The sequence below is a fragment of the Dermacentor silvarum genome, chromosome 2, assembly GCF_013339745.2.
Source record: "Dermacentor silvarum isolate Dsil-2018 chromosome 2, BIME_Dsil_1.4, whole genome shotgun sequence".
NCBI classification, from domain to species: domain Eukaryota; kingdom Metazoa; phylum Arthropoda; class Arachnida; order Ixodida; family Ixodidae; genus Dermacentor; species Dermacentor silvarum.
In genome coordinates, this window is record NC_051155.1 from 169,212,014 (window position 1) to 169,236,726 (window position 24,713).

At 46.9% G+C, this 24,713-nt stretch overlaps 1 protein-coding gene across 2 annotated transcripts in view; it reads right to left on the reverse strand.

Annotated features, from left to right (window-relative positions):
• Positions 1 to 15,133: 15,133 nt before the first annotated feature.
• The window catches only part of LOC119442088 (motile sperm domain-containing protein 2), a 40,768-nt gene continuing 31,188 nt past the window's right edge, over positions 15,134 to 24,713 (reverse strand). The window contains exons 3-9 of one of the 2 annotated variants that reach the window (XR_007465651.1): positions 23,198 to 23,284; positions 21,536 to 21,690; positions 21,074 to 21,134; positions 19,891 to 19,929; positions 17,461 to 17,585; positions 15,805 to 16,091; positions 15,134 to 15,549 (exon numbers count right to left, since the gene is read on the reverse strand). Coding sequence is in view for 1 of the 2 variants with exons in the window: in XM_037706816.2 (XP_037562744.1) it covers positions 16,005 to 16,091; positions 17,461 to 17,585; positions 19,891 to 19,929; positions 21,074 to 21,134; positions 21,536 to 21,690; positions 23,198 to 23,284 (554 nt within the window). In the remaining variant the exon portion in view is untranslated. Of the gene's footprint in view, positions 16,092 to 17,460; positions 17,586 to 19,890; positions 19,930 to 21,073; positions 21,135 to 21,535; positions 21,691 to 23,197; positions 23,285 to 24,713 lie in introns of both variants that reach the window. The other variant, XM_037706816.2, reaches the window with a different exon arrangement.

The window sequence follows — 24,713 nt, forward strand, 5'->3', positions numbered from 1 at the left end:
ACGACATCACTCTGCCAACTCTTCCTTGCTGAGGATCCGTTTTAGCGGCATTCTTATCCTTCCGTTGCACGCCGCCGCAATTTTCGACCAGCCACCGCAAGCTAAGTAAGGCGAAGCGGACCAATCGGAGAAGCCGGCACCACCGTCTTCAAGCGGTTATCTATTTTCACTCTGCTGGCGCGGCCCCATCGAAACCCTCTCCACTAGAGTGTGTTCCTCGCCTCTTGTCAGCCAATTAGATAAGAAAAACCGCTGAGTGTAGACAATGTTATTGGTTTTGAAAGCGAACAAAGGTGTCCTTCTATAAACGAGGAGAGTGTTTAATTGGGTTGTTCAGACAACGCTGCGGGTCAGCGCTCGATGCTTGAGTCGGTGGTTACGTAAATTTGACGTCAGAAGTTTGGAATCAAAACAGTTTGAAATCATTTTACGTTATAGCGCCCCTAGTCCCGCTTTTAGTAAAAGCACCGTATACGCTGCTCGCGCTCTGAAAGCACTTACATGGCCTCTAAAGCTTAGTGTCGTCCACAAAGTCACCGTCTACGATATGCGTGAAAACGGAGGTTTACTGCGCCGCACCGGCGCCACGCGCTTGTATTGTAAACGCGGAGACAACGGAGGCGGCTGAGGCAAGCAATGGACGCGTCACCATGTGATCAAACATGGAAGCACCCACGGGAGCGCCGCGAAAAGGGTCAATAGGGATTGCTATAGCGCTAGTTCGTAGGGGCAAAATACAGAATGGCGCCACAGAGTTATGTCTCTCTTTCCTCTGCCAAGTGCTCTTGTCCACATCTGTGCGGGTTAATTTAGACAACCCGAATGATCGTTCAATCTTACGTGCAAAAAACATAGCAATACAGTGAACTCTCGTTAAGACGAACTCGGTTAAGCCGAATTCTCGCATATAAGGAACAACATGGGAATGTTTGTTTGGTTTTCTATAGACTCAATGCAAAAACAATCCGCTTAAGACGAACCGCCTCGGGCGTATTCTTCGTCTAAGACGAACGTTCGGAGTGGCCGCGACCCCTACGAATCCTGGAGGCTAGGGTGCCGGAGCCTGCATTCATGACTTGTGAGGCGGCAGATGCCTGCTTGAACTCCCTATAGTGAACTTTTTCCAGCACTACAAGGGCACAGAAAAATTTTTAAGGTCATTAGGTGAGATGATCTCGTTTGTGGTGCTCACCGATTTGCACAGAAGCGAAAAACATCCATCACGGACTGGATTAAACCAAGCTAGAGTACCAGTTGAAGACAGTTTTCTATTAAGTTCAGCTAAATAAATGCTTTTTATGTCATTAACCCTCCACCCACTTTTACTGCTGACCGCTGTTCATGTGTCGGCACTGGACAGCGGTCAGTAGTAATTTCATTTCCTTTCTTTTCCTTCCTATTTGTCCATTTGTATAAATAAGCAACCAGTTACTGCTACTATTTTAGCGCTGTTATGCCTCAACCAACCTCGTCGGCAAAACTTTGCAGATAGTGCGTCAAATACAAAATATAGTTGCAAATCTTCGGAGCTGCTCCAAATAATTATTGCGATAGCAATTACGAGGGCGAATAAGAAAATCTTTGCCCCTATTTTTTTTTTTTTTTTTTTTGCCAAGTTACGACTGTAAATGCGAATTCAACATATCCGTTCTCAGCGGTGGACCTTTCTTGGACCGGCCCGGTCGCGTATACGGAAAATTTGGGAGGACGCTAAAGCTTCACTTTTAAGAGTGGAACGCGATAGCATTCAAAGATCCCTGACTGCTTCTCACGCTTCCCGACAACTGCAGCTTAAGCAACCGTAATGGTTACCGGGAAACACTGGCGGCGAACGCTATGCACGGAGGCGAGCTTTCTTGTAGAAACGCGGCCTCTTGCGTGGGGCAATCCCGGAGATATTGCACAGCCGCGCCAAGCATAATTTTCAGGTTTCCGTTTTTGTTTCGTACTTTTAATATTTCAGTCTGAGAAGATTTAACATAAAAGGCATGCGCTGTGGGTGTTTTGTTTCATGACATTTGTTTGTGGACTGTCATTCTCAAAATTCCGACGAATACCTTTGCCAAGAATGCAAGACAAGGTATGAGCAACATTAATGATAGAATGGCGTGGCATACCCAAGGAGGTTTTAAAAATAATGTCCCTTTGTTCTACATGCTGTTTTTTAAACATCCTTGGGCATACCTAAATATATTTGGAGGGCCTGCGTGGTTGGGGATGATTTTCTCGGCTGTGGGCGCCAATGCCGACGCCGACGCCGGATTTTCGGCGACAGGGCCCCTTAACGCTGTCGTATTAAAATAAGCTTCGCCTTCAAGAGTGGAACGCGATAGCATTCAAAGATACTTGACTGTTTCTCACACTTCCTGGGAACTGCAGCTTATGTAACCGTAATGTTTACCGGGAAACGCTGGCGGTAAACGCAATGCACGAAGGCGCGCCTTCTGGTAGAAACGCGTCCTCTTTCGTGGGCCGGCCTTCTTTTATTGTTTGCACCTTTAATATTTCAGTCTGAGAAGATTTAGCATAAAATGCATGCGCTGTCGGTGTTTTGTTTCATGACAATTGTTTGTGGGCTGTCACTCTCAAAATTTCGAGGAATAACTGTAAAGAATACAAGACAGTGTGAGCAACCTTTTGGATGGCCTGCGTGGTTGGGGATAATTTTTTCGGCCGCGGGCGCCAATGCCGACGCCGACGCCGGATTTTCTGCGACACGGGGCCCTAAACGCTGTCGCGTTAATATATCCCTCGCAGAAGGAGGGCGCAGAGCTGCACGCCTATTGGCTCTCGCCGCAGGCCACTTCCGCCAGCATGGCGGTGCCCAGCGCAACGTTGGCTTCCGAGACTTGAGGTTTGTTTACGCGACGCTGGTCCGGCGACACGCGCTAGAGAGCGGCCACTGTACAGCTACAGTGTAGCAGATGATCAGTCCGCTCTTGCGCAAGCGGATACTGCTCCCGTCTGTGCCCTGGTGCCGCTGCGGAAGCGGCACCAGGGGATGAACAAGGGATGAGGATGAGCAAGGGATGAACGCCCATCGAAATCCACAGGGAAATACAGCCCACGTATGGGGAAAGGTGTATCGCTTTCAGAAGTGTGAGGTGGTGGTGTTATGAGTTTGCAAAAGGCTGTGAAATCAAGACAGCAGTCCGACGGTGGTTCCACAGTCAGCCAGACGAATGCTACCATAGGGGCACTCAAATTTCGTGCTGCGATGGGACAAATGTCTGAACCGGTTTGGGGACTATGTGGGAAAATAGTGTAAGGAACCTAGAATAGTACGTATATTTGTGATTGCCTTTATGTATCTTATTTTGGATAATACAAATGGGGCAGATACTTTCTGATTCGCCCTCGGATATGGACACTCCAGGCGCATTAACGCCGTCGCCGTTATGTTCCGTGTGAAGGCCAAGTGCGATAACATCGCGGCTGCACGCAGTATGCTGTCGGTGCGAGTGATAGCGTGCCAAGTTTAGCTGAGAAGCGTAGTGGCTCGATCTCACCCGCGCAAGGCTGGAAGGCGGTAAGGAAGCGCGCCGACTTCCATCGCGCTCATGCCACCAGGGGGTCGTTTTACTCCTGCAGCGGATACATTTAGCACGGCTGAGCGTGGCCGCGCGGGCCTTGAAAGCAATCTGAGGTATATAAAGACGGAGTCTAGGCGCACCGGCAACACGAAGGGCAATTCGCTCGCTGCTGCTGCCGCTTTTCCTCACGCCAACGTGTTGACAGCGAGTGTCCGCGGCCACCGTGTGAGATGTGTTGATGTTTGCCTGTGCGCGCGTGACACCATGCTTGTTAATGCTTGTTCATTTAGTTAGTAAGCGAATGTTTACAAGCTTATACGGCTGATAAAACTACTATCCTTACTTCGTAAATATGTCTTATAATTTGCTATCGCAATCAATGCTTCGCCTTTCGGGCGAATCTACGACATTTTTTCTGATACAAAAATTTTAGAACCGATTCTTTTTTTCCATGCTGTGAAATGCACAGAAGTTCTTACGAACTGCATGGACCGTGTTTTTTTTTTTTATTACATTGCAATAAAAAGCAACATCTTATAGCTAATTAAAACGTGAACAACTCGAAAGCGAATATCGTGCGTTGCTGCGTACTTTTTCGCCTGCGTTTTTAACAGCTAGTGGCCTATAAGCTAAGCTCCTAAACATGCCCTAAACAAGCTCCAAACATGCCCTCCATTTCTTTATGGAAAAAAAAAAATAAACCTGAAACCTGAAAACATAAATTTCGTACCGCACTATATGCTTTTGACACCGGCTACAGAGTGATTGGTCGTTGAATTCTCCACTTTTATTACACATAACATGGGTGTTCTAAACTTTTTGTTTTCTTGTGGTGGTATACCGCCAGCCCCTCACTGAAATTTCTTTTCTGGCTACAGCATCGCATACCATTTTTCAAGGCAGGTAATGGTGCAACGAGTTCATGTTGAGCGAGGCGGTCCTCAGTGAAAATGTGTCCAACTGGGTCGTGTGGTCTCTGCTTCCAAATGATCGCTAAGCAGGAACAGCGTTCTCCGCTAACACCAACGAAAGCTTCGCTCAAACCGACTCCCACAGCGCGTGGGATCCGCAGATTTTGTTTCTTTCCTTTTCTATTGGGTAATACAGAGCATCTATAGGGGACCATAATAACGGTCAGTATATGCACGATCGCGCCCCCAGTAATTTATATCACCTGGTTTCCACCATACAGCCTTTGAGTGACGCAAATCAGGAGTATACCCGACGTCACGGAGTTAGCGTAAACCAGATGACAACGAACTCATCCGTCGTCTGCTCAGTTTCACAAGCGCGTCCATCTTTGTCGATGCCAGAGCTAGATACGCACTTGCGTCTCCCGGCCGTGTGTCCGTAGAAGGGAGCCGCGTTACATCTCTAGACCTTGAAATTGAAATACATTTCATTTTAGCCGTCTGTTGTCATTCATATTTAGTGACAGCGTTCCTCCTAAGCATGCAAAGGTTATGCTGTAGTCACTCTAGCCTATAAATTTGGCGCAAATGCATGCACGCGATTTTCGAGCGACAAGCGACAGGTTTTGTCAGCTTGTCGCCCGTACACCACCGGGAGCCGCGAAAGCGCTTTGATTGCTAACTACCAGATAGCCTCACAGCATTTAATATGGCACGCAATTTTATTGGCGATGGTGGCATATATACTTAAGCTAGATCTAGTGCTTTCTGGTAAAAACACCGACCTCGCGGTAGGTTCGCGATTGTTTTTTTTTTTTTTTTCCTTTCTTTAGTTAAGAGGTGCGCGATTGAATTTATTCAGACAACAATGAAAACCTGTCTGTATACTTCATTCGCGATATCGCCTATATATGTGGTTGCCCCTAAGGCGTCTCAACACACCGCGACGTGGCCAGGGAGGTTGGACGCTACAGGGTCCGCCTCTCCCGTCGCTTAAATGTGGTGCAGGTGCTTGGCTCAAGCGGGGGGCAAGAACCTCCTCCACGGATTGTCTTGCAGCGGCCGTGGCCTGACTCACACCCACCCGCGTCTTTAGCGGATTTTACACGCCTCGACTTCCTACGCCATGTTCGTTCGTGTCCAGTATACGCCGAAACGCGTGCCACTGCCCCCTGACGTCACGTAGACGAAAAGCGCGCTGCTTCCACTGTCGCTTCCTACGGCAGTCGTCCAGCACCGAATCCTGTGTCATGCATTCCGCTGTCACCCAGCTGCAGAAGCACCCGACCAACGCGTCCGGAACAGCGTCTGAGAGAAGACCGCGCACCTTTTGAAATCGCTGCCGCGAACCCCCGCCATTTAGGAAGTGCCCTCCGAATAGGCACGCAGTCCTTTTGTGTTGCCCCTGACTCGTGCTTTCAAGCCAAAGGGCATTGGCCGCGAAGAGAGCTTTGCCACACGAGACACCCATTCCGGGTGGCGGGCGCCCGTGAAGTGAACACACTTGGTTAACCTATGTCAACTCACACTTATTGAACGAAGAGCTTGATGTCGCTTCTCATCGATAATTAAGGGAATACATTGAAAGAGCAGGCAGGTGCTCTTGGGGAGCACTTCGAGTGAGTCTCTAGCGAAATTCATTACTCTAAGTCGTTCCTTAAATATCGAGAAATAGCGGAACTTAAGACACTAATTCGTAAATGCAGACCGAATGAATCTTATATAACCGTCCTTTCCGCGTTACCGAGCTGAGAGCTTCATTGATCGCATGTCGGAGCTCTGCACCGGAAGCTGACAGGATCGTGTGCATCATCAAGAACTTGCACACTGGCGCACAAATAACACTTGCACTTTTTAGCACCATTTGGGTTACCGGATACTTTCCTTCAATATGGAGAGATGCTATTGTAGTTCCAGTATTGAAACAAGGTAAAGATCCGTCTTCAGCTAATAGTTAGCGTCCGGTAGAGCTTACATGTTGTGTCAGCTGTTCGAGAAGATGATAAATCGTTGTATGTTAGATTGCCTCGAATCCAACAAAATGCTTCACCCTTATCACTGCGGTTTCAGGGAAGGTCGTTCTACAACCGACCATCTCGTACGCATAGAGTCAAACATCCGTGATGCTATCGTTCACAAGCAGTACGTATTCCTCGATATGGAAAAGGCCTACGACACGACGTGGCGCTACGGGATACTGCGAGATTTTTCGGAGATGGACATTCGCGGAAACATGCTTAACGCCATAGAAAGCTACCCGTCACACCGCATATTCCGAGTCCGAATTGGTAATGCTCTTTCCAGGGCGTTGTTTATCTGCAGGAAGCGGGGGTACCGCAGGATGGCGGACTCACCTGTACTCTTTTTATGGTAAAAATGAATTATTGACGCTCATCAATTACAGGTGCCATATTTTATTAAGTATACGTTGACGATGTGCAGATAGGATCCAAATCGTGTGACCTCGCTTTGCAAGCGACAGGTTCAGCTTGGCCTGAACAGGGTGTCAGTGGACAGTAAGTAACGTTTCGATACCAGTCACAGGCGAAAAGCTTTCATTTTTCAGAGGGGGGGGGGGGGGGGGGGCGCTGAGGCACTACCAGCTTTCCCAAACCCACCAATACATATTACACTTGAAGAAACTTCGGGTATCCCTGAAGAATTTTTTTTTTCATTTTTTATTTTGTCGCGATTTTGAGGAGCCTTATACATGAGACCAGGCCATTTGATATAATTTTTCCAACTACGGGTATGAAATCCGCCGTAAAACTCCGCGATTAGAGTCACTGGATTTCCAGTGACTCTATCCGCGATCGCCTTCTCTCGCCATCTAGTAGCGACGTGCGAAAGTACGCTGTGGAGCGCGATAGGAACCAGCGCACCGAACGCGATTGCTTCTCCGTTCCATTTTTCGCCTTAATAATATTGCCTGTCAAGTTGGGGGTGTGGCCCTTACACGGATTTATAGGATAAAAATACTCCTTCGCCTAATTGTCTTATACTTCGCTATCATTATATATTTTTTAAATTTGAGTTCGAGCATAGGCGCTGCTGCGCATGACTGCTATTGATTCTGACTTGGAGTGAATCCGGCTTCGACTCATATTGGTTACTGAGTGAATTATATATATATTTATGACTTCTGCATGCAGGTGGCGATGTTTCCATCCCTAATAAATGTTGTAAATTATTAGACGAGTTCTCTTTTTCTTCTTTTTTCGTGAGTCGTTAGCATTGCCTACTGGAAAGAGAAGCAATATTGAGACACATATATCATTCGCATGCATTTCACACGCCGTTGATAAAAGACTCTGCCGAAGTCTGGAGTCTACTGTTCGTTTTTTTTTTTTCTTCAGCGTCAAAAAAAGCACGCAAAGCAATTTAAAGCAAGGTGAACATACAGAAACATATTCATTCTCTCGGCATAGGCTTTCCATACCATTAGAAATAATTGTTAGTTGGCTACCTCCTTCCCTTTGATAAATATAATAAACTCTGACCTGCGTATATATTTAAATATATTGTGTCTGTGCATAGTGCTCACAGTGGAAATTAAAAAGAAATGCTGAAGTGAAGATATATGGATGAGGCAGCCGCCGCTAGTGCTTCTAATGCATTTTTCCTCCTAGTGTCAGGATTTGCAGAAATAAAGCGAAAGTATGAATTAAAAGCCGTGCCCGTCCACACCAAGAATGATGGAGGAAACTTTTAGCCACAATAACATTATAAGGAAAAGGTAGAGGCAATTCAAAAGAAACATCAAAAGATGTGGGTAGCAGAACTCTGGTAATGACACTTTGGGGGATAGGCTATGGCACCGCTGGCGGGGGGAGGGCGTTCCTTAGCCTACCCCCCCCCCCCCGGAAAACTTTGGAGGGGGCTCGGGGGCCCATAATTGGCTCATACCAGTGCTTAATGCCTACATATTTTAAGCCTTTCCTGCGTGAAGTCGCAGTTTCGCCCGAAAGGCGAAGCAATGATTGCGATAGCAAATTATATGACAGATATACCAAGTAAGAATAGCAGTTTTATCGGCCGTATAAGCTTATAAACATTCGCTTACTGATTAAATTAACAAGCTTGCGTCACGCGCGCAAAAGCAACCACGAACGCATCTCACTCGATGACCGCGGAATCTCGCTGTGAAAAGGCTGGAGTGAGGAAGCGCGGCCGCAGCAGCGAGCGAATTGACCTTCGGGCTACTTCTCGCTTCAACGCAGACTTTACGGCGAAAAAACAGCGCTCTGTCCCCGTTGCAGATCGCTTTCAAGGTAGGACCCGGGCGGCCGCGCGCGGCAGCGTCACACGCAGCAGCCGCCGGAACGCCCCCTCCCTACCCTCCCCCTGGTGCCTTACTTGCGCGCGACGAAAGACGGCACACTACCTTCCCAATTTCCGTCCTTGCGCGCGCGAGGTTGAGCCGCCATCGTCGGCTCACCGTCGCACGCTTTCACTCACACACAGTATACGGTGCGCGGCGACGATGTTGTCGCCTTTGAACTTTATACGGAACATCACGGCGACGGCAGAAATGCGCCTGGAGTGTCCATATAATTGCTATTGTAATAAAAACTAAGGATCTATTGGCAGCGCTTCTGGGAAAACCAAACCTATAATTAGCTACATTTAATTAAGCCACATTTGGGACAGTGGGCATCAGTAACAAAATCTCAATGACGTGATGTCCTCTTCTGTCGTCTTAGAATAGCTCACACGTGCAGTACACGCAAGTTTTTAAATGAAGTCTTCACATTAACTATTATCAGCCCAAGAAATTGGTAGCACGGTCACTCTTAAGAGGCCGCGGATGCTACGGTAGCATTTTGTATAGCGCATGCCTACAGGCCCTTCACTTCCGAGGGCTCTGGTGAGGCAGTGTGGCGTTACTACCAGTGACACATTCTAGCCTGTCACCACTTTGTAGCATAGCTTCTATGTTCAACCTATGTATCATTTTACACCCTACGTATCATAGTCGTTTATTATTGCATGTATATTTTACACCCTTTTCTGCGAATGTTTTAGGCCACTACAGCCATGTCGCATATACCCTTTGTCATTGACCCTGCCATCGACTACGTAATACCATTTCTTGGCGCTCTATGGCCATTACTGGCTCTTGCGCCACGACACCTTAACATCACCATCATCGTCGGTTCTTGCGTTAATCTGCAGATTTACTTGCGAACACCTAGAGGCGTACGTGTTGACTTTTGCAGGGGACACTTTGCAATAGCGGAATAGATTGGGCACACGTTAGGTGAGGGCTGCAGCGACTTTTTTTCGCCCGTATTGAAAAGACGCAACAAGAGAAAAATAGGGAGCCGAGTTAGTAAGTTATCCAATTCTACAATCCCAAAAAGGTCACCCTTAACGTGATAGGAGGTTTAATAATCCACAAAAAATGCAAAAACGAAAGACGAATGGCGAAGTACCCGCACCAGCCCACCGTGACGTCATCGGTATTGACGGAGTCTCCTCGGTCATGAAATTCGTGGAAGTCATTGATTTAAATAGCGTCTTGTAGTAAATATTTTGTCGGTAAGAATGGGCTATATTGTATTCGAACGGAGACAAAGGCTGAAGCTAGCAGATTTTGCATGCTTTCGGCATGAAATACAAGAAATGAAACTAAACTTTATTTGCTCTTCATGAAATCAACCTCTTACTGCAAAACTAGTGAGAACATGCAGTGTTTTTACAGAATACTTTATCTGCCTAAACTGATTTAGTGTTTCTCTGTCCCTTTAAGCGCATGCATCGTATTATTGCGATAGCAATTATATGGACACTCAAAAGCAGATTTCTGCCGTCGGCGTCGCCGTCGCCGTGAGGTTCCGTATGACGTCAATGGAGATGAAATCGTCGCCGCGCGCCGAACGATGTATGTGCGAGTGAAAGGGCGCGAGGGACGCGCGCTTTCACGGGGAGTGAACGCACGGCGGAGAACAAACGCGCGTTCTGCGCTGTGCTCCCTTAAGGGCTGCAGAAGTAGGCGTCTCTTTCCTCCTCTACAATGACCATATATGTAGAGTAAACGTAACTTCTTCCGACGCGCGAAAGGCCGTGGGGGAGGGGGGAGGGGGAGGGAAGGGAGGCGACGTTTAGCTGCGGCACCAAGTGCCTATGTATATCAGAGGCTCCGGCAACAGTCACCAACGCCGCACGCATTTTGAGCGAACGCGGGCAAAACGCCGACGGCGTCGACAACAGTTCTGCGTGTTGCCGGTGCTGCTGCATGTCCAAGTTTATACAGCTGATAAAGCTGCTATCATTACTCCGTATAGCTCTCTTCAAATTTGCTATCGCAATTGATGCTTCGCCTTTCAGGTGAAACTGCGACAACTTTTTTATAAGTTGTTCTCACTCAGCAGAGCGGACCTAAACCACATTATGTGGCAATGCAAGAACCACTCCCCACCCCCTCACCTTTGTAGAGTTTTAAGTAGCCGGGAGCTGTGGGAGGCTGTCATGCGCAGCTACAACACCGAACTTCAGGAAGCTATCCTGAGGTGGGCTGAGGTGGTAGAGGCGGCCTACCGCGAGTAGGACAACCTCTCTCGCCTTCTTCTCGCAGCCCCTTTCCCTTTAAGATGGGATAAATAAAGTTGTTTCTCTCTCTCTCTCTCTTTATTTTTTTATCTATTTATTTATATGCCCTCAGGGTTTAGACATTACAGACGGGAGGGGCAAATAACAAAAAAGTACAAATAAAAAGGTCTAAATGTTGTAGCTATACTATTTGAAAATAAGGATCACGTTGCGATTATATACACGAAAAGCAAAAAACACTCGAGCGCCGTGATAGATATTTCATCTTCCAGAGCACTCGTTGGGGTACCTTAACTCTTGATTGGGTGCAAGCAGAGGTGATGTACTCGCCGAGAGGTCTGATCGTACTCCGATGGGGAGCACGATATTCTCGGAAACAAAGTTAAACACGTATAGGACAACAAGCTATACTGCTGCAAAAGCAGTGGCCAGCACTCCATTTGTCCTTAGTGCGTGATGCTTACACATCATGATTGCTCACAACAAACAGAGGAGGGGTGTGTTGCGTACCGACGCCGAGTCACAAATCAAGTGCACACATCACCCAACAGTTTTACTGCGATAGCAACTATATTTGGACACTCCAGGCGAATTTTCCCCGTCGTCATCGCCGTGATACTCCCTAAGAAGTCTGAGTGCGATGAGATCACGCCCCACGGGCCTTATGTTGCGGGTGTGAGGGAAAGCGTGCGAGGCTGATGAGCCGAGAAGGATGGTACATGGCTTGGTGCGTGCCGTCTTCCCGCGCACCCAATTTTGGCGGTCGCCTAATCGCAGTGGTCCTAAGACGTGGCTAAGGGCGAGGCAGCACAAATCGTTCATTTCCCGTTGCCAGTGCTGTTCATCACGTCAGCGGCGAGTTTTCGTGCGCACCGATCGAGCGAGATCGGTTCATGTTTGTTTGTATGTGTGTTTGTGTGGGGCGACTGTGCTTGTCAATTCAATTAATTTAATGTTTATTGCAACTTATGCGCCCGATAAAACTACTACCTTACCTCGTGTAGTTATCTCATGCTTTGCTATCGCTTTGCAACTGCTAACGCCTTTGGGCGACACTGCGACTTTCGTTCCTCTCTCGAATGTTCTTGTTACTGTTCTGATGCTATATGAGAATTTATTAGAAAGCCCATAACACAGTCACTATACGCTGTTCCTTATCAATCGCGTTTTCGTTTGTAGCACTAGTCGCTTGTTTTACTTTACGAAACAAAAAGGTCGCCCAGTGGCATCACGGTGTCATTGGACTGCAGTCACGTACCCGCCGTGGTGGCTCAGTGGTTGTGGCGTTCTATATACTGCTGCGTGAGCAGGAGGTCGCGGGTTTGATTACCGTACGCGGCAGACACGTTCCGAAGCGCACGGAATGCAAGAACGATATAGAAAAAAGCAATGAAAAGCACTCATTTCACAAGATGCTCTTTCTCACAGTTTATACGTATGATCTCTGTGAATACGAAACATTCAGGTCACAGGCATGCGCATCGAAGGGTAAAGGGAAGCTCGATATTCAGTTGGTGACGATGTCGAAGTGTACACTTACAGAACCCCAGAAGCACGATTTGCTACAACGCTTCCTTGCTCAGTGAAGGCGACTTCCTTCTCGAATCTTGTGTCGCACACAAATAACCTTCGGTAGTTACCGTATATGATAAAAGGTTCGAAGCCGAAGCAACAGTTTCCACAAAATAGTTTTTATTGGCATAGTTTGTACAACTGTATTGAGAGGAGCAAGTAAACAGAAATGAAGCGTCACGTATGCATATATACGAACATTTGCCTATTTACAGCGCTGAACCACGCACTCTGTAACGATCGCTTTCGGTGACAATTTCACTTGCGCATGACACCACATCCAGCAGGATGGTTCGCCGCGCTACACAGAACTGTTTTGTTGCTTGGCGTCGCCACGTTATTGCTGTTCACGCTTGTCAACAGAGCATTCGACAACGATGCGACGCGAAGATAACGTTGCAAAAGAACCTTGAGCGCCTGGCAGATATTTCCTCAAACAGATGAAGTAAATTAAAGCAACATTACACAGCACGGAAAGACCGAGACGGAGAGACACGTACACACATGACTTCTCTGTCTTCGTAAGTTTGCGCTGTGTAATGTCGCATCAACTTGACCAAAGAGAAGTGCTACTATGTAAAGTTAAGTTCGCACAGCATTCTTCCGGAATTGCGAAGCGGAGGGTTGGTGTGCCAGAAAGCACGTAACGACGAAAGAATCAATGGCGGCGACTCCACCTGCACATTCCCGCACCAAGCTCTGCGTGACGTCACAAATTTAGGAAACGTCTGGTCGACACTCTGGGTTCGTCTATTGAAGAACTGTTCACTGTATTACGTTAGAAAACAAATGAAAACTCGAAAACTCCACCCGCCGTGGTGGTTCAGTGGCTATGGCGTTCTATATATACTGCTGCGTGCATGAGCAGGAGGTCGCGGGTTCGATTACCGTATACGCGGCGGACTCATTCCGAAGCGCGCAGAACGCAAACACGCTCGTGTACTGTGGTTTATACCCATAGTTTATTTAATTCGGAAACACCTGTGAGTCCCCATCCAAGAGGTCTGGCTTTAATTTTCTCCGCTAATAAACTGTCATTTTCCGCCAAAGGAAACGTGGAGAGAGAATTGAAAGGGTGACCTTTAATGTATAGACTGATCAAGCTGGTCGGTACACGGTTCCGGGGCTAAAAGCAAGCCAAACATGTATGAGAAATTGAAATGCCTTTTTTCTAGGCTTTGGCGTCCTTTATTTATTTATTTTGTTCCTCGTGCCGGTGTTCCTTTTCGGACAATGTGGAAGTCATGGTTCCCTTTGGCAAGTGGCGCTTGCTGAAAATGTCGCGAGAAGTTGATCGTTTCAGAAGGAACGGTCCCAACTGCACGCACGGTTGATCGCCTTAGCACTGAAGCACACATAAAGACATACAGTATTGCGCCAGAAACACGAATACGGTAGTTGTCCGTGTGCACATGGCTCCTGTGTAACAACGTGTGCAGTGCGTTTTTCCCTGGAGGTGCTTACCTTATACTGCAGTCCTTTAAAAAAGTACCAAAGGACCCGGACCCCTCCAACATGCAGCGTCCCTCATGGTCAATTTTCTGAATGAGAGTTTTACCTCTGCAAGTAAAGAACGGTTCAACGTTGTCGTGAACTATACAAGCGACTTGCCCTGTGTTGATTAACGCCTATGTCATCCTTATCGCAACGCTGCTTCTTTTGGAGTGTTTGGAAACTACGGCCGGTGTTCGGGCTAACGTCAGTCACGATAGCGATTGGCGTGATAACGAGATGATCTCCACGGCGTTGGCCAATCGGGCCGTAGTTTGTAGCGATACACTTGTTCATTATCGTATCATCCGTGATGTCGAATGGCCCATCATTATGATAATGGCGGCTCGGCAATGTCCGATCAATGAGAGAGGGTGGAACGAACAGAAAATGATAAGCATCGTTACAAAATGCGGCCCCGGTTCATTTATTGCCGCAATACCAGACTGAGCTTTAGATGCACGTGATTGTGCTGGTCGTGAGCATGCAGTGCGCCATATGCATAATACCGCAGTCATATACGCTCGCTTTCGTATGACCTCTGAAAACAAAGGTCATTGGAATCCGCGAACCTCCCTTCCGTGAGCTCGCACAAAGGAGCCAGTGAGGCGTGCATTTCAATGACCTTTGGTTTCAATGATAATTGAAAGTGAGCGTATGACTGTGGTGTAAGACACATTTTCCTTGTTACGTTTAAGCGTACACGAAGGCGTGCAGCTTTAATTAGCAAGTTTATTTCAACGCAGGGTGCGACTCAGTTACATTAGTCGAACCCTGCAGGAGAACTAAGTGCGGTCACTGGTGACGGCTATAAATTAAGATTGGAATGGCACACGGAGAAAAAAAAATGTAGGAAATGCGTATTATTAGAGTGTCGCCCAAGCGACCAAGAAGTAGATTTCCTTCTAAAACTTCAAGAAAGAGTCCTTAGCGCCCAAGACTGTACACGTATGTACAGTCTTGTACGTACGTATTTATATACTGAACCACAAAGTCGTTTATATTATGTTTGATAGTCATTTGTATGTTGTCTAATACGGAAACTGTACAAGCGGCTATTAAATTATGACATGGTTTCAGTTTTATGGTCAAGGGACCACATTTTATTTGCAGTCTCATCTCTGGTCACTGTTGTCTTTATCCCCAAGCGCCATACATCCAAAAAGTATCGCACACGGAAACCACACCATCGTGCATTCAGAGTTATCGACTAGCTCAAACGTATATATATAAAAAAAATGCCTTCCTAGCTTTCGACAGATTCAAGGTGGATGGATGGTGATGTATGAAAGTACAAATACAAAACAGGTGCAGCGATTGTCGGCGTTGTTCCAGACCACGGAAATGGCTTGGTCTTCCTGTTCGGTCGGTACGGTGCACTTATAGTCGTGACCTGGGTTGCCATTCTGGGCATTGCGAAATTCCGCCATATTGTCGAGTTCGCCATCTTGTCAGTTCTGATTGGCACACTCACAGGGCTACTACAGCCCCTCTCTTCTTCTTCTTCTTTCTGGGGTTTTACGTGCCAAAACCAGTTCTGATTATGAGGCACGCCTCATAAGTGGAGGGCTCCGGATTAATTTTGACCACCTGGGGTTGTTTATCGTGCACTACAACGCAAGCACACGGGCGTTTTTGCATTTCGCCTCCATCGAAATGCGGCCGCCACGGCAGGATTCGATCCCGCGATCTCCTGCTCAGCAGCGCAACGCCTTAGCTGACTGAGCCACCGCGGCGGGTACAACCCCTCTCGTTGGCTCAAAATGCCGTCATTGCAGAAGGTGGACAACATATGGCGGAATTCGACAATATCCAGAATAGCACGCCTGGCATCGTCGTCGCAGAGGCCTGCCGAGAAGGGGCCGCTCCCTCGAACTTTGATGCGCACATATCACAGTCTCTCCCCGGACGGTCAACGTGACACTCGATGAACTCTTTAAAATGTTCACGGTATGGCCACCTTGGGATGCGTGCATCGCGGGCACCGGTCGCCGAGGGGGTTTCCCTTCTGGTACTGGTACACGTAGGTGTCCTGCGCGGGGCAAAGAGAGAGGATGTATGAGGGTACATGACCGTCCATTACAACAGGGAAAAACGTTTCATTAGGGAAACAGGGAAACATTTTCAGTTCATTAGCATAACCAATCGGACATGATTTCAAGATTCCTAATATTCTTTACGGGGTACGCCGTGGTGACCTATATAGATACTAGAAGCAGAACACAGAGCTATATCTTCTTAAAATGGTAAACTACAGCTCATTCGTTTCAAATTTCGGCTTCCATAAACGCTTGAATACTTAAGAGGCAGTATCTGCAGGAATGCGATTAGTGCGCTGGTGCATTTTGTAGAGGAGTAAGGTGTTGGCTATTGTAGAGGTACGGTGGCGTCCCGATTGTTGACGTAGGTGGCTGGGAAAATGTGTGAAACATATGGGAGGGGAAAACCCTGTAGCGTCTTTGGAAATTTAACTTGAAGTATTACACATAATGACAGCATAAGGTGTACTAAGCGTAATCGTAGAATAAATACCTGAAATCGTAAGGATGGTTACACTTAGGCGAGATAGACAATGCATGTGTGTGTGTGTGTGTGTGTGTGTGTGTGTGTGTGTGTGTGTGTGTGTGTGTGTGTGTGTGTGTGTGTGTGTGTGTGTGTGTGTGTGTGTGTGTGTGTGTGTGTGTGTGTGTGTGTGTGTGTGTGTGTGTGTGTGTGTGTGTGTGTGTGTGTGTGTGTGTGTGTGTGTGTGTGTGTGTGTGTGTGTGTGTTTAACATGGTGGTGGCGCTTCCATCGTTTTGTTTGTACTGAAAAGAGGACGGTTTTGATGAATTATGTTCCCACCGGCACGATTTTTGTCGAAGGGCAGGACAAATACTTTTGGACAAGTTTTCCCAAATCTTCGTCTGCTAGCTGTTTTTGAATACACCCCGAGTTGTACGCATGCTAATGATGGTGAAGATGATGATCTATTGACCTACTGATCTACTGATCATCTTCGAAACGGGGCGGTAACAAATAGCCACCTTGCCTGCTTGAGCTAATCAGGTAATCCATAGATGCTTATCAGTCTATAGCATTCTGCCTATCTCTCTTTAATCGTTTATCTATTACTTTAAGCATCTACGTTATACAAATGCTTGCAACGCATCCGGCCCTATCAATCTCTTCCCTGCTTTCTTTTCCGCAAGCATATATTCTCAACATCTCCCTTATCTCGACCGCTGACCGGTTAATGATTCCATCCGCTTTGAATCCCATCGCTTCCGGAAGGTGGACGTTACCTACTGGTCTCGCTGAGTGAATACCCTTGCATTCCACGTGGATGTGCTAATACGCCTCGCGTCGCAGCGCCCCCTCTGCTAAGCAAACAGGCAACTTAGCCGTATCGTCGATGCCGTACCTCTCCTCCCATGTACTTGGGCAGGTTCCTCCTGTCGATGTACTGCAGGAGGCTTTCCTTGCTGGTGAATATCACGCGCTGCACACCGTCAGACGGGAGCATGGTCTTCACGATCTTCCACACAGCTGCAACCACGGAAAAAAAAGGATGCTTTAGTCTCACGCACCCCATATGTCGCGCATAAAGGGGGAAAAGAAAGTCACAGTTTCTCCCGACAGGCGAAGCATTGATTGCGATAGCAATTTATTAGACATATATTCGAAGTAAGGTTAGTCGTTTCATCAGCTGAATAAACTGCCGTAAACAGTCACTTATTAAATAAATTAACAAGTACGTTGTCGCGCGCGCACAGGCAAGCACGAACCCGGCTCACTCGATCACCCCGGACACTAGCTGTCAGAACGCTGGCGTGATAAGGAGCGGCAGCAACGGCGAGTGAATTATCCATCGTGCTGCCTCTCTCTTAACGCGAACTAGGAGCGTGAGAACCAAGCGCAGCTTGCCTGCATGATAGGAGGGGCGCGGCCGCGCTCAGCCGCCGCAGCTGGACAGAAGAGGAGATGCGCACTAACCTGCCCCTCCCCCTCTCCTTCCTAGCACGCGCACCCTCCCCGCCTTCCTCTCTTGCGAGCGCGAGAAGACACAGCCGCAACCGCATCCAGCCACTATACTTACTAAAGCTTACCTACTTAGCTTACCTATACAGCAACGGCGTGCGGCCGCAGTGTTATATCGCACTTGGACTTTATGCGGAACATTACGGCGACGGCGGCGACGCCGACGACGGCGGAAATTCGTCTGGAGTGTCCATATACTTGCCATCGCAATAAAATGAGCGAAGGAATAAAGAATCACATTAAGTCAAGCACAGCCTGTCGTACGTACCTATGTTGCCCTATGTGGAATCCGAGCACGACATGTACTGGGTCGGCCACATTAAGGGGAAACACCTCATTAGTATTCAAGAGCTCATATCAGCTGATGTGCAGCATAAAATCCAGAAAACTATTCCTTCATTTATCGACATCGTCATTAGGCGTCGTATAAGGCACACAATCCCCCGTGAAGTAGAATAAATGCTGAAATGGTACCGGCTTGAATATTAATGAGGCGTTTCCACTAAAAGTGGACGACCCTGTACATCTCAAACAGATTAACATCCGATCCCATCGCAAATTACCGGCGCCATCTGTATGGTCAGTACGTTTAAAGCAATGTCAGTACGCCGAAATAACCAAAACTGAAAAGAACTTTAAATATGGCAAATCAGTTCTGCGGAAGTCCGCATGGTGGAGCAAGGCTCATGAAAGGAAAAATTGTCACCCATTTGAATGCATAGCACAAAGCTGTATTCGTGTGGATGACAATTTCCTTTCATGAAAACGACCTTGCACGAAGCGCACAATAAATTAAAGCACACTATACTACAGATACCCATAACGATAAAGTATCGAAGTTGTCCAAAGTATTTTAACTGCGCGCCGGCGCCTGGCCTGGCGGTTCATTGCATTCGCGCAGTATACCAGAACCCGTTACCGACCTAACGTCGAAGAAAAGGCGGATGGTAAACTAAATTAGGTTGTGGAGTTTAGCGTCGTCAAACAACGTAATGATACGACAGACGCCGCATAAGGTGGGGGTGGCCCCGGCTTTCTTTCGACCACCCGGTGTTCTTTAACGTACGTGCGCTTAAATCTAAGTAAACGAGCGTTTTTGTATTTTGCCCCCGCCGGGATGTAGCCGCCGCTGCCGGCAATCAAACCCACGACCTTGAGCGCAGCAGCACAACGCCGTATATCCACTGACCTACCAGGGCAGGTTACGAGAAAACAAAGAAAAAAGAGCGAATAATAAAGAAAGAAGAAGGACCAGAAGACCGGGACAGTAAAGCCACGTAGCACCAGTGACGGACGGGGCCGTGAAGGAGAGAGAGAGATAGAGAGAGAAAGAACTGTGGCATTCGTGCCGCCGTCCCCACTCCAGACCGTGCACTAATAATACCAATTGCTCCTCCGCAGCTGCCTTTGTCCTTTTCAGTTCGAATGCGACCGTGGTTTCGCCAAGGTCGTTATCCATGCGCTCGACTTGATAGCGGGCTTTGTAAGAACAGGACGAACGTGTCTGTTTCACGTCGCCAGAGCTGGGGTATAAAGAAATTCAGAAAGCTTGTCCGGAAAAGGAACGGGCGTCCTTGAGGTTACCCAGAAGGTTTGGCCCCCCCCCCCCCCTTTTTTTTTCCCCCCTTAAAACCCTCTTTATGAAAACGAAAAAAATGTCCTACCCAGAGTACCGAGAAGAATAAGCGCACTCGGGAACTGTAATTAATGAAACGTAAGAGCCGCCTAAACAGTTGTATTCTTTTTCCCACACGCTTAAATGTGACAATGGGGCGCACTGATACGGACAAAGTCTAGTCAGGAGCACACTTACCGTTGAGAATCCATGGCATATTGTGGACAATGATGTATCCTGAAAGAGACGAGAAAACAATAAGAAAAAGAAAAGAAGGGGTCAGGAAAATGTGCGCGGACTTCCGCGCGCACTCTCAGTAGTCTTGCTACAGACATTATTTCCGCGTACTGTGGCAGATACAATCTCCGCTGTTGTAAACTTTTATAAACCACTTTTCCTTAAAATGTCTCTTGCGTAACGTTACAGGACAATAAAAAGCTGAATCAGTAAATGCGTGAAAATTTAAACACTCAATGACTATACATCATATGCTGACGCTTGCAACGTCGTCCTATATAATGCTGCAGTTGGACATTTTATCCGCGTACTTGTCGCAGATGCGATCTGGGCGCGAATGCCGTTTTAAACCGCCAGGCTTTCCTTTCACATTATTATCTTTAGTAAAGCGACAAACCAGCGTATCTTCAAAGTTTCGTGAGCATTTTAAATTAATATCCTCGTCGTCCGACCTACACGGCAAGCGAGACAGCGTGACCATTTTCTTAGCAAAGCGCAACTACGCGTATAGCTACAAGCGCACCAAGGCAACGAAATTGCGTCACCACCGTAATCAACTTGCGTCCTGCCTGCCTTGAACCTTTTTTTTTTTTTTCTATCGTTTCGTTTCTTGGTTTCCTCTTTTCTCTTTTATTTTCCGTTAACTGCACGAATGTACTATCGCGCGTTCGATCTCCGAAGGACCGGTTATATCACACGTTATCTGTCTCATTATTTCGGTTCCTTCACATTAACATTTCTCGTATATCGCACGCGACTGGGTCGTTCCGACGCTTTGGTATACCGGAAACCACTGGCTACATACGTTGTGGCCTGCAGTATACATACATATGCCATTGTTTTTCATCAAGATTCTCGATAGCCGCGCGGCGCGGCCCGGCATATACTGTATAGTCACATGGCGCCCTTCGACGCCGTACTTTATCTGCAATCTATCGCCTTTCCTGCTCGATCGCCCGCGCCCGCCGCAGGAGGCAGTGACGTGGAGTCAGGGCCGAGGAAGTGTATACAGAACCGTGCGCGCCAGGGCGAGGTCGTCTTCTCTCATCTAGGATCCTGTACTCAGATACGAGGATGTACTCAGATACGAAAGGGGGGTTGGGTGAGGGGAGGCTTAGTTGGAAGGCTTCACTGGAGGACTTACCTAGTGCCCACGGGTACAGATCCCTGAAGATCGTGACGACGAACTTGACGAGTTCCATGTCCTGCGACAGAATGTTCACTTTAGTTCAGTGCTCCGGCTTCAGACGGCGTTTCGGCCTCTATACTGTTTTGTTGGAGAGTACTGAATATTGCCCTGGGCAATCGTGGAGCTTCAAAGTGAACGTCTACACCAGAGCTTAAAGACAGTACGCAGCGTGTCTATATAGCACGTGCCGTTATACACAGCTGGCCGGTTACTTCGGTATTCATTGCGGCGTTGTGTGTAGTGGACCATTTCTTTATTTCTTGACAACAATATAGGCAGACAAACTACTATAACCTATCTGATATGATCTCTCAACTTCTGACACAGCGGATCATATATAGCAGATCGGAAATACGAAAGTGATATAGTGTATATATAGTGTGCTAAAAGGGCTCGCCAAATGTGCCTCGGACGTACCACGTTGCTGACGCCGGCGTCGGTGCAGTCGAACACGACGGTCACTCTGAGCGCGTCCTTCTCGAACATCAGCTTGTCCATGAAGAAGGCCAAGTACTTGCGCATCTCGTCCACCATCGAGGAATCCTTGCGGTGCAGTTTCACGCGCAGGGTCACTGCACCAGAGGAATCGTATGCGGCCAAGAAGTCAAACTAGTATTGCTATTATACGGAGGAAGTGTGAACGCGATGCGAAAGTTTGAATCTTTTATCATAACGCATAGACCGCACGTATAGACGTATTCCGAAACAGGAGTGCAGGTAATGGCATCATGCGACGGTATATATGAACGACCGTAATGCGTTGGAAACGTGTCGTGCAAGGCCGATCTTCAAAAGAGAAGTTTGAAGAAGTTTGAAGAAGTTTATTCTTTCTTTCCAAGTACAAAGGAAAGTGAAGCAAGAAAGTGAAGAAAACATACAAGGACACCGGTGTGCGTGATAATATATATTGTCGCTGTCGACATAATGCACCAACGCGTAAAATGAAAAACACAGACTGTCTTTATAACGCGAGCTTTAGCTGAACACATCATCACAAGAGGTCGCCATTACCGTTGTTAACGTCTGCGCCTCCGATATTTCGTTATATACGTTTACGTTATACATGTATATATGGTACACCTATGTACACTATACTAAAACAATAGAGACTTAGAACTGGCACACACTACCGTGGCAGCATTTGTTGCCGGAGAGTACTTAGTCCTTGTTAGGCATACCGATAATGATCTGCGATAATTCATAGTCTCTCGCATAGAGTGCGCGTTGGAGATATATGATAGCATCACGTTGGGCTAGGTTGAATTGCTTTTTCAAAGAAGAGTTAACGTTAAGAAAATTTGACTTCATTGAGAAAAGCTAAGAAAACAGCAGGCGCAAACAAAAATAGATATATGGAAGGTTGCACGATATACCATATTTGGAAAGATCTTTATTTGGATCTTTATTTGGAAAGTTATATGTGTCAAGGATATTCGCCGAGCTCTGTAGTCTCTAGCAGATCTTGCTTACTGAAGGAACACGATGTTTGCAGGATGCTTTGCGCGTTTTCAGCGCCTGTTCCATCTTAGAACTAGTGATGAAATCAATCTAGTGTTCAAATCATTTTTTTTCTACGCACTATAGGTTTCTGGCCCATAAAGATGTTCAGTACAGTCAATTAGGCGAGCCATTTTAGCGTAATGGGAGATCCGTGCGGCGGAACATGTGTCGAGTCAGGGTCGAGAAAGTTATGTCCATCGTGACCACGCGTTTCTTGGTTGGGTGCATTGTATCAATCAGCAGTTAAATGGGTAGACTGTCTTGGGTGCTTAACAGAAGTTTGACGCCTTCTTCTAAACAACGTGAACCAAGTGTATAACAGGCATGCGGTACAAGTGCACAACCCAACATGCTGCATGGACGGGGTATCAATAGGGCACGCAGTCTTCGAGAAGCTCGCGGTTTTCGAACGAGCCTGCTCGACTTCTTATACTACTTCCAGTCACATAGCTCTTACTCTAAGGCAGTATTAAGACCAACAATGACAACGGAAACGAGCGCACTTCCAGTACCTCTGATAACTGAGCACTATAGGTCATAGCTGCTTGCACATGCACGAATAGTGAGGTCAGAACTTACAGACGTGGCTTCCGAACTTGTCCGTGTTGTATGGAACGAGCGTCCCCTGGTTGAAGAATTCGATTGGGAAACCCTCCTCCGTCGCATCTGAAATCGAACAAGGGAGAAAATGCGTTACCTTCCTTTCATATTCTTCTGCGTGGAAGATATTGGAGTACGAACAGCGTAATTATGCGCTAATAAATACCGGATGGTATGCTGATTCAAAATGAAGTCTTTCTTAAGAGTGCTGCACATCCCAGAACAATGTCTTATCTGTACAACTTATGAAGCAATGCTCTATAGTTTCAGGTACGTCACAAAGGTGACAATTCAGAGTAGATACAAATATACTTATGCAGACAAGTTTTCGCAGGTATATATAGCGCTTCACTGTGCAATTTGAAAAATGTTTTTGTACATAGGGATAAAGGCATCTCGCGGACCCACTGAAGTACGTCATGCCCTGACAGACTAGAAATGTAAAAACGGTAAAGGGGAGGTGGGAAAATCATTGATATTAAATGTTTACGCATTTGTTTTCTCGACACTATAAACGTACGCTTCTCGCGTACCAACATCAATTGGTTATTTCAGATGGTCGCAACATGTTGATTATGATGATATTTTTCATACCTGTGGCACATACCCACAACGAGGGATCGGTCAAGAAGCGTGTCCGCTGGTTGATCATAATTATCATGATATCGATACAATGGCGCATACCCACTACGAGGGTTGGCCAAGAAGCGGGCGGCACAAATCGCCCCAACGCCAACTATCTCTTTGAGAGGATCACTGCGTGTTCACGATGATTAAAATTTCAATACTAAACGGCGCATACTCAAAACGGGGGAATCTGCCATCAAGTATCCGGCACATTAGAAATAAATAAGAAAAAGAACCAAAGAAATACAAGGCCAATATAATATTTGTCACATATAGCACGAGTGCGCGAGAGCATGCACATGCGCGTGCCACTTTCCTTTACGCCAAAGATGCAAGGGTGAAATGGGCAAATTTCTATAGCATTTCATTACCTGCTTCACGAAAGTTTCGCTTCACATATACAGGCTGTCCCAGCTATATCATGCACCAAGATCTAAAAACATGCAAATGCCACGTAGCTGGACAGAACCAAGGTAATGTTGTTTGCCGTCGCTTGGAGATACTCGGATTACATTTCGCATCCCGCTTAATTACATAATTAGTCCTTAATTAATTAATCAACCTCTCAAATATTATGATTAGATGAAAAGTGTCAATGAGAAAATGGTAGAGCAACATGAAAAACTACCAATACAGCTTGCTACATAAAAGTGTTTTTCCGAGCGTGAAAGATGCCCGCGAATACACGCCAAAATTGCCGCGCGACTGTCCGATCGAGGCACCTTGCGTGTATTCGCGGGTTTTTTGTGTATTTTAATACGCGTGTATTTAGATTTCTGTAATTTTGTCGTCTGCGATTTCACAAATACACAGAGGCTGATCCGAAATGCCACGAACTCTGATGTGCATGCGTAGTTCAGTTTCTCAC